Source organism: Colius striatus, chromosome 6 (genome assembly GCF_028858725.1).
Source record: "Colius striatus isolate bColStr4 chromosome 6, bColStr4.1.hap1, whole genome shotgun sequence".
Classification (NCBI taxonomy): Eukaryota; Metazoa; Chordata; class Aves; order Coliiformes; family Coliidae; genus Colius; species Colius striatus.
Genome location: NC_084764.1, coordinates 30,845,885 through 30,860,796, shown reverse-complemented (window position 1 = coordinate 30,860,796; position 14,912 = coordinate 30,845,885). Strand labels below are relative to the sequence as shown.

The 14,912-nt window shown below is 39.1% G+C and overlaps 1 protein-coding gene across 2 annotated transcripts in view; it reads left to right on the top strand.

The window, feature by feature from the left end:
- Nucleotides 1-669: 669 nt before the first annotated feature.
- TDP1 (tyrosyl-DNA phosphodiesterase 1) overlaps nucleotides 670-14,912 on the top strand; it is a 49,533-nt gene continuing 35,290 nt past the window's right edge. For both annotated transcript variants that reach the window (XM_061998063.1, XM_061998061.1), the window contains exons 1-10: nucleotides 670-744; nucleotides 1,416-1,966; nucleotides 3,255-3,298; nucleotides 3,945-4,000; nucleotides 4,978-5,074; nucleotides 6,952-6,986; nucleotides 9,220-9,312; nucleotides 11,406-11,576; nucleotides 12,542-12,620; nucleotides 14,167-14,352. In XM_061998063.1, coding sequence (XP_061854047.1) covers nucleotides 1,420-1,966; nucleotides 3,255-3,298; nucleotides 3,945-4,000; nucleotides 4,978-5,074; nucleotides 6,952-6,986; nucleotides 9,220-9,312; nucleotides 11,406-11,576; nucleotides 12,542-12,620; nucleotides 14,167-14,352 — 1,308 coding nt within the window. In that variant the 5' untranslated portion in view covers nucleotides 670-744; nucleotides 1,416-1,419. The remainder of the gene's footprint in view (nucleotides 745-1,415; nucleotides 1,967-3,254; nucleotides 3,299-3,944; nucleotides 4,001-4,977; nucleotides 5,075-6,951; nucleotides 6,987-9,219; nucleotides 9,313-11,405; nucleotides 11,577-12,541; nucleotides 12,621-14,166; nucleotides 14,353-14,912) is intronic.

The following is a 14,912-nucleotide window of genomic DNA, read 5'->3' as shown; positions in this document are numbered from 1 at the left end:
CCTCATAGCACTGCAGAATATAGATTGTTTCAGGAAGCATTACATGGAACTCTTCAGAAAAGTACTAATAAAACTGCACAAAAAAGGTCAAAATGTCATCAATGTGTTTCTAGGTGTTAACTTGTCTATTTTAGCACACGCTGATATGACACACTATTTGTTGACAACAGTCAGTCATAAGCCTGTAATAAATGAAACAGAGACACTAAGATGGTTCCTTTCCGCAATCAGAGCGAGACATGTTCTTACTCAGATTAATTTTACACCTGTTCTCCTCTCCCATCTCGAAGTCATCAAACAGTTATCTCAATAGCAAGGCACCTCAGACACAGTAATTAACACCGAGCTGAACGAATGATTATGCAAATACTGCACCTGCCCTAAACTGATGTTAAGGTCAAATAAAGGCTTATTAGATTAACGCAGGTCACTGCGACGCGACGGCTTGGACGGCTGACCAGCTCGGAGAGAGATGCCAGAGCGCCCCTCGACGCCCGCACGGCCACTGACGGCCCTCAGGCAGTGCCGGGCCGCTCCAGGCCCTCACCTCGGCGGGCGGCCGCACGGCCCCGAGTCCCCACGCGCCACCACCCGCGCCCGTGAGGCAAGCGCAGCGCTGATTGGCTACACTCAGGCGCGCGCCACTGGCGCGGGAGGAGGGAGAGGGGCGGGGCGAAGGCGGCCCTCCGGCTTCTTCCCTCCATCAGCAGCTGCGGGCGTGCTGCCTGGGCGCTAGGCCTAGAGGTGAGCTGCTGCCCTGCCAGGGCGGGCTCTGGCGGGGGGCGCTGGGGCTGGCGGGGTCCCGGCGCGGGAGGGAGGGGCCGCCTGGCTGCGGGGCGGGAGCGGCTCCTGGGGCCTTCCGCGCCGCGGCCCGCGCTCCGCTTTGTGGCCCCGAACGGCCGGCGGCGGCCGTGGGTGGGCGGGGCCAGAGGCTGCTGCGCGCCGCTCCTGGCCCCGCCCGACGCTTGAGGCCCGGGCCGCGCGGGTCGGGAAGGGTGTCCCGGGCTCGGCTCCGTGCTCCTGTGTCCGCTCCCCAGAGCGCGCTAGACCCGTAAGCAACAGAGTCGGTATGAGAAATACCTTTATGATACGAGTCACTCTTTTAACTTTCGAAACGCATTTCTGTACGGGCTGCTGTCCTGGCCTGGTTTTGATGTGCAGATTTCCCCGTTGTCCTCTTCCCACTTGATAGTTGCTCCCAATTGCACGTGGGTTTTTTGCTTCCTGGGCACAGAAATAAATCAGCTTTTGTACACTATAAAACTTTCCCGAGGCAGAAATGGTATGGAGATTCTGCTAAGTGCAAAAAAACAGGTTCCCTAGTAATATTCAAATGGCAACTAGGAAGGAAAAAACACTTCATCGTGGTAAAAATGTGCATTTTTTAGTTTGCTGTTTTGTATTTTAATCCCCAGAAAGATGCTTCAGGAAGGTGCACATGGAAAATGGACAGTATCTAGCAGTGATGAAAGTACTGAGGAAAATTCTGACAGCGAAAAACCATCTACATCTTCACTATTGGATGCTGCACGTGGCAGAACGAGTGGCCCACAGTACCCCTGCTCTGAAGCTAGGAAAGCTGCTCACAAGAGAAAAGCTTCTCCACTGAAGCTCAGCAGTAAAAGTTTTTCTACAGAAATACCTCCAACAGGAAAACAGAGAACCAGCCAAGAAGGCTCAGGCTGGTGTCTTTCTAGTAGTGATGAAGAGCCTGAGGATCAGGAAAAGCATGCCTATAAAGAAGCACAGAAAGAAGAAAGATGTGATTCACCTGAAGAACATCCTCTGAATCTTCTCAAAGATCATGAACTCTCAGAGAGTCCGAAGGCAGAGGAGTATGGTGAAACACCTAGTGAAGCCCAAGATACCTGGGATATGTTGAATGGAGGGAACCCTTTCAGATTTTTTCTCACTAAAGTCAGAGGAATTGAGCAGAGCTATAATTCTGGAGCCCTCCATATAAAAGGTGAAGAGTGGTTTTTGGGAGACTTGTTTGCAAGAGAATACTTATTTTTCATTTGTGGGCATTTTTAAATGTATGTATTTGTTAGTGTAGCTGAGCCTTCGTGTTCTAAATGTGCAGATTGTAGGAACTGGTTCTGTCACTTTTGCCTTTCTCTTTTAGCAGTATGGTGTATAAAGCATTAATTTGCTGGTACTGTTGTAACTTCTGAGTTATGCTGCAAAAATCTAATGTGCATTTAGCTAAGACAAACCGTATGGTGCTTCTTGTTGTTGCTTTCCCTGTGAGTTAATCTGACTGAAACCACTTGTTGTGGCTCTTAAAGGGATGCTTTCCTTGGATGTATAATCATCCTTCCTGGGTAGCTGTCTGCACCTGTCTTCATGCTGCTAACTGGAGCTAGTGATTTGTTATTACTGGATACAATATTAAGATAGTACTTTTGAAGTTCTGTGGCTGGAATTCATAGGCCCATTTCAGCTCAATTAAAAATGAGGTTGTCAAAATGGAATGGAGTCTGTGGTGTACAATACTGATACTTCAGGAGTGCCATGTAGTTGTAGTTTGATATAAAAGAGAACAGCTTGACGTACCTGTAAACATCACCTCATTGAGAAATGAAATCTCATACATTTCAAGACAGACATATAAACAAGCATTAATAAGAGACTTATATGCAGAAACACAGTAAAATGAGACAGAAAAAAATTGTAGTTCTTTGAAGGAGGACAAATGGTTCACGACCTACACAGTTAAGATTGTAATTTTAATCTCATGTGCTCCGTTATGAGCATTGGTTGATGGCAGCCTGGTGTCAGAGATCTCGGTTGCTTTACTGCTATATGTGTTCATTTTCTTTGTGAATTTTGTTGTGGCTTTTGGCCTGTTCTCTTAGGAGTAGTTGTCCTGTCAGTTGGTAAGTTGAGCTGATGGAGGGGCAGTTTTTCTTTTTTTTTCTTAGTTTAACCAGCAAAATCAGATTACTCTCTGTAGGCAAGAGAGTAATTTATTGTCCCTTTCTCCATTTCATCTTTGTCTTTCTCCTAGTGAGTTATTAAAGCTTGTTTTGTACTTTGAAGACCATTAATACATTCTATAAAAATAAGGGCACTAGGGTTTCTCAGGAGAATCATTGACTTGAATATTCAGAACAGTAAACTTAGTTGTGATTATCTCTGTAACACTAAGTTTGTGAACAATCTGACACTTGCACAAGTTGTCAAAATGTTGAAGGTAAGACATGTTTACTTGAACCTTCTTTTACTAAATTATACTTTAATGTTTTTAATAGATATTTTGTCTCCTCTTTTTGGGACTCTTGTATCTTCTGCCCAGGTGAGTTTACTGTTTGCCAAATTGATTTCATTTGCTTTTTTTACTTGAAGGTTAATAACTTGGTAGCCTGTGTTTGTGTCATGTAGCTAATACTAGCAGGGATTTTTGTTAAAATACAGAGGCAACTGTAAATGTCTTCAACAGAACAAGAATTTATTGAAATGTAAAAATCATCCCATGTTTTGCTTAGAATTCAGGCCTTTATAAGACTGCTTTCTCTCTCCTGTTTTTGGAGAATGCACAACTGAAAAAACGTATATTTATGTGCAAGTAAATGACTTTTTGAAAGAAAACTCTTGCAATCTAGGATATTTGTTTTGTTAGTGCATAGAAGTTTTTGCCATCATTCATGGTAAAGAAACGATTCTTGAACCAAAGCAGCTGTGCTATGTGTACACAATTCTTTTTTTTCCTGTATGCTAAATTTTATGAACACTGATGTGGGTTTCTGAGTAACTTAAATCCCATATTGTTAAGAGAGATGAAAGAAAGTAAGTGAAATTGAAAAATACACCTGTTTTTAAAACATGCTGTGTATAATATAAAGTGGTATTGAGTGGTGACTTTATGTAGGAAGGTTTTTTTGTTGTAGTTCTTTGCTCTGACAAACTCTGCTTTTTCTTTTTTTATGACTTTTCCTAAAAAGTTTAACTACTGTATAGATGTGGAATGGCTCGTAAGACAGTATCCACAGGAATTCAGGTAGGTTTATTTTACAAAGACAAAATTATACAGTTTTCAAATCACGCTGCAAGTTCCTGTTTATAAGTGAGTGATAAACACTTGATTGCAGTTGCAAATATTGTTACCAATTGCGTATGTGTAGACTCTTGGTTTTCCTTGCCAGCTTATTCCAAAGTTGGAGTTCTCTATTGATTTCTTGCTCTTGAAGACTGCTGAATGGTCAGACTTCAGCATGACTGGTTTCTGACTGTTATGAACAACTTATGAACTTTGGAGGCCTCATTGTGGGCCATAATGACAATGCAGTAGATAACCTATAAAATGTAACAAGAAGGTTTTTGCCATGTAGTTTACTGAGTCAAGTGCAAGAGAAAGGAGGGAATATAGAAGGGGCACAAGAAAACTCTGGAAATCATCAGGATGATGTGTCGTGGTTTTGATGTGGTTGGAGTTGCTGGATATTGTCATAAAAGCAATTCTTATGCTTGCTTGAACTTCCTTTCTGATAACTGTAACCTACTGCATATGAAGTGGACATATGAGCGGCTTTCTCTTTTCTATGTATGTTTCACAGGAAACACAGTAGAACAGAGCATTAGGAAGTGAACATAGAGCTACTGCCAGACCTAGCTCTTTCCTTTTCCATCTTGTTCTTCCCATCTTTTCTGTAAGATAACAGTGATTAAACACACGCTGTGTATATCAGTACTTCTGAGAGCTTTTATTTGAGTTTCTAGCTATATAGATGAGGGTTCCTTACAAGATCTTGTATTATTAGTTTCTATTTTGGTGCCTGATTTACTCCATGCTTCCTATTTTCTGATGTCTCTCTTAGGGATTCTGTTTTAGAGTTAGTTAATAAGGCACATAGATTGTAGTACCCTTTTCCTGCTGGACTATTTAGGGGGCCAGAAGTCATAGCTACACAAAGCAGTGGTCTAGACTGATTACTAATTCATTCCTATGTTTTAACAGTAATGTCTCTTTTTTTTAAGGAAGAAGCCATTGTTGATAGTTCATGGTGAAAAAAGAGAATCTAAAGCTCAGCTGATTGCACAAGCACGCCCTTATGAGAACATTAGCTTTTGTCAGGTAATTAACATTTGTGTCATCCTATGGTTGATATCAAGCCATCTCTTGCACACAAAATCGTGTTGTGGACGCCATCTTATATAAGTAGGCAAGAATGTATTGATATATTTTAAGAACTTTACTTAATCGGACCACAGGAACATGGTAACTGTGTTCTTGGTCTTTTGTGATTATGATAGACTGTCACCTATAAAAATGTCATGTGCCTCACAGAAGAGCTGCATACCTTTTCTGCTAACATGTTACAATGCAATTCTTGTAGTGACTGAAAAGAAAGCATTTTGTCTGAAGTGCAGAACTTAGTGTCACTGTAATCTTAAGTCTCATCAAAGAGTTATTATTAATCCAAATGTGTTTTACACATTTTCCATGTGCTGATACACTCACCCTTTTACTGTCCCTGAGTTGTAAAGTTACTGGCTTTGGCCTGTAGTTAAATATGCTAACAGTGAATTTATGGTTTGGCATATAATGTATCCTTTCAACTCAACAAGTATTTGACTGTAGTATGTCCTATATGATAAACTTGTCAGTGTAGTTAGGTAGCAGGGGGAAATGACATTTGTGATACTTTTGCTCTTGAGTGTACTGCTTCAGATTCTTCTGGTAGTCTACATGTATTCCATTATATTAATACTCCAAAATGAAACATAAATATGTTAATCTTCTCCTTCACACCCATATTAACTGGGCACAATGTTGGAGATATCACTGGCCTCATGGAATCCCAGAACAGTAGCGTTTGAAAGGGAGCTCTAGAGATCATTGTCTAACACTCTGCTAAAGCAGGTTTACTTATATCAGGTTGTACAGGAATGCTGAAAGTATTTTCTGAACACGTGTAACTCAGAGTTTGTTCTCTCCCTAGAAATTGTGCTGTAAATACTCATTAGTAAGAGCAAAGCACTGATAAAAAGTCATTTCTATCTGACTTCTGTCCTTTTTGCAATGTTAGCCATTAAACTACCTGTAATATTCATCATATGCTTCAGAATCACAGAAGGTTGAGCTTGGAAGGGACTTCCAAGGGGTCATCTGGTCCAGCTCCTGCTCAAGAAGTGTCACTTAGAGCCAACTGTCCAGTGTCCAGACAGGTTCTGGATATCTCCAAGCAGGGAGACTCCATATCCTCTCTAGATTACCTATGCCAGTGCTCAGTCAGCCTCACAGTTAAGTGTTTACTCATATTTAGAGGAAACCAAACTGTGTTTCAGTTTGTGTGCACTGCCTCTGGTCTTGTCACTGAGCACCACTGAGAAGAGCCCGGCTCTCTCTTCTTTGTAACCTCCCTTCAGGTATTCATACACACCAATCACATCCCCTCTGAGCCTTCTGCAGACTGAATAGTCCCAGCCCTCTCAGCCTTTCCTCCAATCCCTTAATTGTCTTAGTGCCCCTTCATTGGTCAGTCTGCAGTACGTCCTTATCTCTCCCATATTGAGAAGCCCAGAAATGGACCAAATACTTTAGATGTGGCCTCACCAGTGCTAAATAGATGAGAAGGGTGACCTCCCTGGGCCTGTTGTTATCACTTTGTCTAATGCAGCGCAAGACACTGTTAGTTGTCTTTGCTGCAAGGGCATAAAACTATCTCCTGTTTAAGTTGGTTTCAGTTCCTTTTCTGAAACGACCTGCTGATAAGAGAACAGAAATTCTACTGGAGCAGTTTCAGAAAAGAGTTGCATTGCTATTTAAAGTCTTAACTTTGAGAAATTGGAGAGTATATTTGGTGTTGAGGGGGAAAAAGAATGTATTTTGATCTGTCCACTAGAGAGCAGTGAAAGGACACAAAATGAGGAAGCACCTCTCCTTTAACAAGTGTTGCATATAGGAATACACAATAGGAATTTTTAACAATTGACTTTTTAATTTTACAGGCTAAACTGGATATTGCATTTGGAACTCACCATACGTAAGTAACAGCTGTGAAGCAGAACAATCCACTTCTAAAGCTGTCCACAGAATTGGTACATGCAGTTACCAGGATTGGACTACTAGCTAGTATCTAGTGTCTTAAAGTATTTACAGGATAGGAGGATAGATTATTGTTTGTGGAAACATAATTATGAAGGCATAATGTGTATCAATGGCATTTCAGAGTAGTATTTTTTCATGTTCTATTTGTATCTGTTTAAAATAACTTGCAGAAAAATGAAAGCCATAAAGTTGAGTTTCATACATATTGCTGAATCTTAAAGAAAAAATGCCGTAACTATTTTCTGTTTATAGATAAGATTGTTCTAGCTTAAGGAAGTAAATCAGCTATTAGGCAGATACAAGATGTAGAAGTTAGCCAATTGTGAACTGCAGGTCCTGGCTTGTAACTCATGCTTCAACACTAAAGTTGCCTTGGTCAGTCATTGGCAGGTCGGACGCAACACCAATTTACTGCTGAGTTTGCAGTTACCTTGGAGGATCTGGAAATAATTACTGAGTTTTGGAGTGTTTTCAGAGAAAAAACTGTAATTTGGTATTTCGGAATTGTCAGAGAATTTTGTAGATTGCGAGGTGCAAGTAAGAGCAAATTGTAGCAAAGATCTTTGGGTTTGGGCCACTGCAGTACTTTTTAATCAATTAGACTTTTCATGTAACACATTTTAGAAAACATTAAATTACATCAAAACACTGATCAGAAATCACCATTTAAGGTCCATATGTGTTTCTGGTAGGAGGCATACTGACCTAGGAAAGAAAGTAGCATTTAAAAAGGAATCTTGCTTCTCTCATGCTTAGCGAGAGGCACAAAAGGAATTGAAGCAGTTTCTCAAATTGATCATTTTTAAAGCTTTAGCTTATTTTCAGTTAAGCAGTTTAAGCAGCAGCGTTCATTCTCTGTATGCTTAACTTCAATTTTTTTCTTTCACCACATTTTAGGATAAATAAGTGATAGTGATGTTGAATGCTACAGTTCTTTAACCTCATCTTTAAAAGGGTTGTTCTGGGTAGTGCATGTCTGAATGTGTGTTCTGCTGCAAATGGAACACAGCAAGTGGGTAGCAAAGCAGTAAATTGGATCGTGGTGGGTAACGAAACAGTTTTGTTCCAAGTGGAACTTACCACATTTCACTCCCATCAAGTGTAAGTTGACATATTTGCTGTTGTATGATGTAAAACTTAAATTACGTGTCAGTGTTTTTGAGGTTAGTCAGTTGTCACTTTTCTATACATTTATCTTGCATTTTATTTTGCTGCAAGATGTTTATTTTACTGTCAACTCAATTTGTGCTTAGATCAAGGCATAACACAGACGTGGGGAACTATTTTATAGTTATAGGTTCTTGCATATTATGTTAATGATGCATTAAACATGGGAAAACAAGTGTAGTTACGTGAGTGTTAATTTGCTGAACTCTGACATTAACAGAAATTACTGAACAAATAGTTGTCTGAATCTGAGCCTGATACAATTTGTGTAGAATTATCTTGCCATGGGACAGCAATGGCAATAAGCACATCCTTCCTTGCAGCTTTCATTCATTCTTGAGCATTGGTTTCCATGGAAACCATCTCATCCTTCAGGGTCATACGAATAAACTGTCTTTACACAGCTATGGAACTCTTGTTTATACAAATTTGAGCACTTTGGTTACAAAAACTAAAGACACATTTTTAACTTGGCTACTAATTTTAAAACTCCTTTGTACTGCAGCTTGGGTTAGGGTTTATGGTAAATAAATAACTTTTTTTGTTGCCCCAGTGGTTAGTTACCTACATAATTTTTTTTTCTTAAGTTTCCAGTTTAAGGAAAAAGCACAATGTTTTAAGAAATTCTTCTCTAAGCAAAGGCCTTTTTGTGTTCTTTAGTTCTTTTTTTTTAACTATCTGCAAAGGAATAAGTTTATCTGAAGAACATAGCTAATATAGAAGGTTCTGCAAGTTTTCACATTGGGAATCAGTTGTGTGACACGTTAAGCTGTACTCTGGAATGGATGATATGATACTGCTGACAAAATGTATGGGGTAGTCTAATGACTGCTGTGCAAAGATGGCCTGCACATGGATTGAAGTCAAAAGTGTTTTCACTATGCAGAGCGAGTCTTTTGAAAATATTTATCTTGGAGCATTTTAATGAATTGTTAACTTCTATTCTCAGTGCATGCACTTCAAGTAGACAAAGTTTTATGTATCTCTTTTTTTTTTTAAAGAAAAATGATGTTGTTGTTATATGAAGAAGGTCTTCGAGTTGTGATACATACATCCAATCTTATTGCAGAAGATTGGCACCAGAAAACTCAGGGGTAAGCAACAAGCTCAAGCAGGTGTATGTTTAATACTTTCCATGGGTATCTCCTACTGCAGGAGACAGGGTTCTAGGTCAGATGATCTGATGCTACAAGACTTTCACTCCCAAGATAGAGCTATTGTGACAGAAAAAGAATAATCAAACCTAGAGTGGTGGTAACTGTCTAAGCCTGAATGTTGTTTGCTTTCTATTGTGAACAAAATTATGCCCTGAGCTGTCTTACCTTAAACTTGATCTGACAGATTTAAGATCTTTGGTTATGCCCTGCTATCTCTATGAAAAAAGCTACCTAGCTGTAAAGTACTTTTTATAAAAATCTGGAGCAACTATTTAAAAATTATCTTAATACTGCAGGAATAGTCTGAATGTGCAAATGATCTGTCCCTACTGTGACTCTATCTAGAATGAAACATGCTATATACTGGGCACCATTGGTTCCATAATATGGTAGATGACCCAATATCCTTTCTTTGGAAGGAATTTTCGTCCTGGTTTGAGTGTTTTGTGAGAAATTTTTAAACTGTTAAGAGCACAAAAAAATAGTACTAGGTTACATGTTTAATATAAGGCCTCTCTACATCCTGTTTTCTTGGTTATTTTTATCAGAGCGTTTCTTAGTTAGATCTCCACAGTAAAGGGGTGTAAAACAGTAAGCTAAACATGAGCCAGCAATGTGCCCTCGTGGCCAAGAAGGCCAATGGCATCCTTGGGATGCATCAAGAATAATGTGGGCAGCAGGTCAAGGGAGGTTCTCCTCCCCCTCTACTCTGCCCTGGTGAGGCCTCATCTGGAGTCCTGTGTCCAGTTCTGGGTTCCTCAGCTCAGGGGACTGGAGCATCTTCCTTATGAGGAAAGGTTGCAGGAACTGGGGCTGTAGATAATGAGATTCCCTCACAGTCTCCTCTTAATAGGTAAAAATATCTAAAGGATGGATATCAGGAAGTTGGGGCATCACTTTTTTCTGTTTTATCTAGTGACAGGACAAGGGGTAATGGGAAGAAACTGGAACACAAAAAGTTCCATTTAAACATAAAGAGAAACTGTTTTACTGTTCAGGTGAGGGAGCCCTGGCACAGCCTGTCAAGGGAGAATGTACAGTCTCCTTCTCAGGAGGTCTTCAAACCCCCACTGGATTCATTCCTATGTGACCTGATCTAAGTTGACCTGCTTGAGCAGTGGGATTTGACTAGGTGAACTCTAAAGATCCCTTCCTACTCTTACCACTCTATGATTCTATGGTTCTAAGTTCTCATAAGGGTTTTTGAGTGGCAAAAATATAGCCACTGATTTTTTTTTTTCTCTTTAAATCTTTTACTTAGTATTAGCTTCAATATCATTTGGCAGTTATCTTTTCAGAAAGCAAAGAAGGCATGAAAATACCTATTGGGATGCTTAACAAGTTGCCCTACTTGTCAAACAGGAAAAACATTCTTCTTTTTAGCTTTTGCACACTGTGATAACATCCAGTATCACCAGTGTGGTAGTTCAGTGGTTTCTTTGTTTTATAGGCTTCTGAATTATAAAGCATAGTATCAACACATTGTAAAGCTGACAATGCAGAACCTTTGGTTTCTATGGCTACAGTAATGTGTGATCTGGAAAGAAATGCTACATGTTTTCCCTGCATAGTGCCAACTGTATTTTATTCTGATAGGAGTTATGGAGGCAAGTCATCACTGTGGTCTACTCTTCAGACTATGCAGAACTTTCAGATGCTCTAATTGGTGTTTTTCTATATCATTACTTAAACCAGTAGGTTAGCAGAATGCATTGCAGTGTTCTATTCATACAGAAAATCTTGATGAAAGGACTGGTAGTGGGTCTGAGCCTGGCCTGTTTAGCAGTGATGAAAGCTTTAAACACATGCATGGATAAATGTGGTGAGAATAGTTATTTTCAATTTAAAGTATTAGTTTTACAGTACTGAGTATAAGACTTGAGGATTCTGTAACTGTAAATACAAATTGTTTTATAGTTAGTGTAACAATAAATCTGTCTAGTCGTCCTTGAAGACCTTCAGATGAGCTTTAATCACTCACTCAACCCATACCTTAATACGTGGTCTCCTTGTTTTTGTGATGTTTTCAGAATATGGCTAAGCCCTTTATATCCAAGGCTACCTCAGGAAACATCTGGTTCTGCTGGTGAATCTAAAACTCATTTTAAATCTGACCTAATAAGTTACTTGATGTCTTACAATTCCCCTACGCTCAAGGAATGGATAGATCTGATTCAACAACATGATTTATCAGAGACAAGGTATACGTTACATTGTTTTTATAGCAACTTGCATGTTTGTTTTTAAAAGAAAAAAAAATCTCTGCTTAATTTAATTCAGAAAGTGCAAATCTCTTCGCTTAATAGAAATTTTATAAGCTAGCAAAAATTGTTTGAAAATAAAAGTGGAAAAGGTCGAACTGTGGTGACAAAAGACTAAAACCTTGTCTAGTTTAATACATAAAATTTTATGGAGTCTTACAAGATGGAGGGGATGAAAAAAAAAGTACATACCTTACAGTTAGGTAAGCTAACAGCCTGACTTAGTCATCTGCATGAGCTTGGACAAGTTGGTTGAGCCCTGGCTGATGTGAGTTTATGCATGTGTTAGGGAAGAGTTACTTGTTAAGATAAGGATTGGTTCCTTGCCATATAAAATATGTAGGGGGCAGTGGATAAAGCTGGGCATGAGGAACAGCTTCTTAAAGCATCTAATTGTTGTGGCTCTGGGGAAGTCTCTTCTCGGTTTTGGGGAGTAAACCATTGTTAGGAAGACAGTTGAAAACGCTGTACTTGTGCATCTGAACTATTAGGTGCCAAATGAAATCTCATACCTGAATCTCCTGATTTGGATGTAGCGATAGATTGGGTTTACTCAAAATTATATGCCCAGTTCTGTACTGAACAAGAGTTGTTTGTGTTTATTACTAACATCATCTATCTTCTGCATTTTTGTACACAAAATAAATGTGATTCCTGTCTAGACTATAGGACAGCCTGGTGGTGTATGACAGCCATACAGGATGCTAATAATACATTTTACAGCTGAAAGTTTGCTTTTCTTTATGTTGTAAATCTGAAGTGTGAAAGAACAAATATTTCTGTTTGTGCTTCTTTGTTCAACCTTGCTAATAGGTTTTACTTAAATACCTTAATACTTCACAAACCAAAACACTACAGAGCTGCAAATAGCTTGGTGTTATATTGGTTTTTCTCTTTTTTTGTAGAGTGTATCTGCTTGGTTCTACCCCTGGACGATATCAAGGTAGTGATAAAGAAAAGTGGGGTCATCTTAGGCTCAGAAAGGTACTAAAATGAACCTTTTTTGTTAATATCCTTTTAACCGTAAATACAATTTTGGATCACTGTTGAATTCCTTTCAATTTTTCCAACCACAATCAGCAATTGTAGTACATTGTTACAATTTAACTTAACATAAGTTTGTAACTTATGATAATGTGGACTTTGCACATGGTATTTCTGGGCATTATCACCATGGTCAACTTGTAGTCTCCATTGTTGTACTTACAGGTATCTGAAGAGTTACCATCACTGAAATTACTTCCTATCTGCTATTGGTGTTTCTAACAAGTATGACACTATCAAATTCCAGTCATCTATTACTAGAAACCAAATATAGCTTTTTTTTAAAGGCACTTTCTGAGGAAAGATGTATTCATACAGCCTTGCCTGTACATAGGGAACAGACTCATTTTAATTACTTAAGTGTTAATGACCCTTACAGTTTCTTTTTCCCTAATGGCATGGCAAAAAAGTAAATTAAAACCAGTTTACACATAGCTGATATCACCAATTCAGTCAGGTTTTTAGTTGTGGATAACTCTTCATACAGGATTACATATCTTAAGTCCTTAGGGCCCCTTCTTTTTCAGCATTTCTTTAGTGCCAGGTAAGGTGTTTCATGTCATCTATTTCATGCCTCGTAATTGGGGAACTTTCATCCTTCACCTCCTGCTGAAGTGGCATTACTTCAGTTTCTGTTGTGAATTTTATATGGAATTCTAGTGCTGTCCATAAGTAACTTCAGTGACTCACAAAATGTCTATTTATCACATTGCTTTTCATCACAAAGTTACTCCTTTAGACTTCCCTCTGCTTGTAAAGAATTTTTCTTTTCTGATATGTTGTTTGCTTTTTTTTTCTGCCTACTGAGACATTGAATGGAAACAAAATAAACAAAAAAAAAAGCCTGTAGAGGATAAAAATGGTCTTGTGGCAAAAGTTTTTGGTGACAGTACAGATAGACCTGGTAGACAACTCCAACTAAAGCCATTCACTTATATGTCCTGTCTAGAGGGGAGGAAAAAGGCATCCACTACATAAAATTTCATTTTTAATGTGACTTTAAATTCCATTCACAGCTAAAGAACTCTTCTAAAAGGATTCTTTCCATTTTCTCTTCCATTGTTCTTTTTTCCCTTTATTGTAGACTTCTATTGTAGCTGGGGCTTTAGGATATGAGAAGAATTTTATAGCCAATAACCACCAGATATAAAAAGATTCAATTGTTTACTTTATTGTGACTTCTGAAGCTGTTCCATGCTTCTAGGAAGAGCTGCTGGCATTCTTTTTACCCATTATTTAATCATTGTTTTCAGTGCTTTTGTGTAAAACTTGCAATGTTTGATCTTCTCTTGAAGGAACGGTGGGTTTATTTGGAGAGTCTGATGATGTTTTTACTGCTAAGTTAAATATATAGTATGAATGTTAATCCCTTCCAGTGTCAGAAGTGAGTTATAGAGGATTTATAATATCAGAAGTGATATAAGACCACTAATAAAGGTATTCTTTGCCTGTTAAAGTCTAACAGTGTTTTCATTTTCTTCTCTAGCTTCTGAAAGAGTTTGCTTCCTCGGTACCAGCACAGGAATCCTGGCCTGTTGTTGGGCAATTCTCAAGCATTGGTTCAATGGGAGCTGATGGGTCCAAATGGCTGTGTTCAGAGTTCCAGGAGAGCCTAGTGGCTGCAGGCAGCAATGTGACAACTCTCCATAAATGTGATGTGCCAATTCATTTGGTATGGTTTTTAGATGCTAGTGACCTTTAGTGGTTATTCATTTGTTGTTTACATCTTAGTCTGTTTTCACTGCTCTGTCACCCTCACAGTAAAATTTTTTTTTCTTATATTTAAGTGGAACTTTTTGTGTTCCAGCTTCATCCCATTACCCCTTGTCCTGTTGCTAGATACAATAGAAAAAAGGTCTCAACCTCCTGACACCCACCATTTAGATATTTGTAAATATTAATGAGATTCCCCCTCAGTCTCCTCTTCTCTAGATTAAACAGCCCCGGTTCCTGCACCCTTTCCTCATATGAAAGATTTTCCATTCCCCTGATCATCTTGGTGGCCCTGCGCTGGCCTCTCTCCAGAAGATCCATGTCCCTCTTTGAGATGAGGAGCTCAGAAGTGGACACAGGATTCCAGATGAGGCCTCACCAGGGCAAGAGTAGAGGGGTAGAAGACATGAATGTCGTTTCCATTGTGAAATCATAAAGATGCCATTAGTGACACTTATTCATGGATGGTATACCATAAAAGAGTACTGTAACTTCCACCTGCATGAGACTAGAGTATAT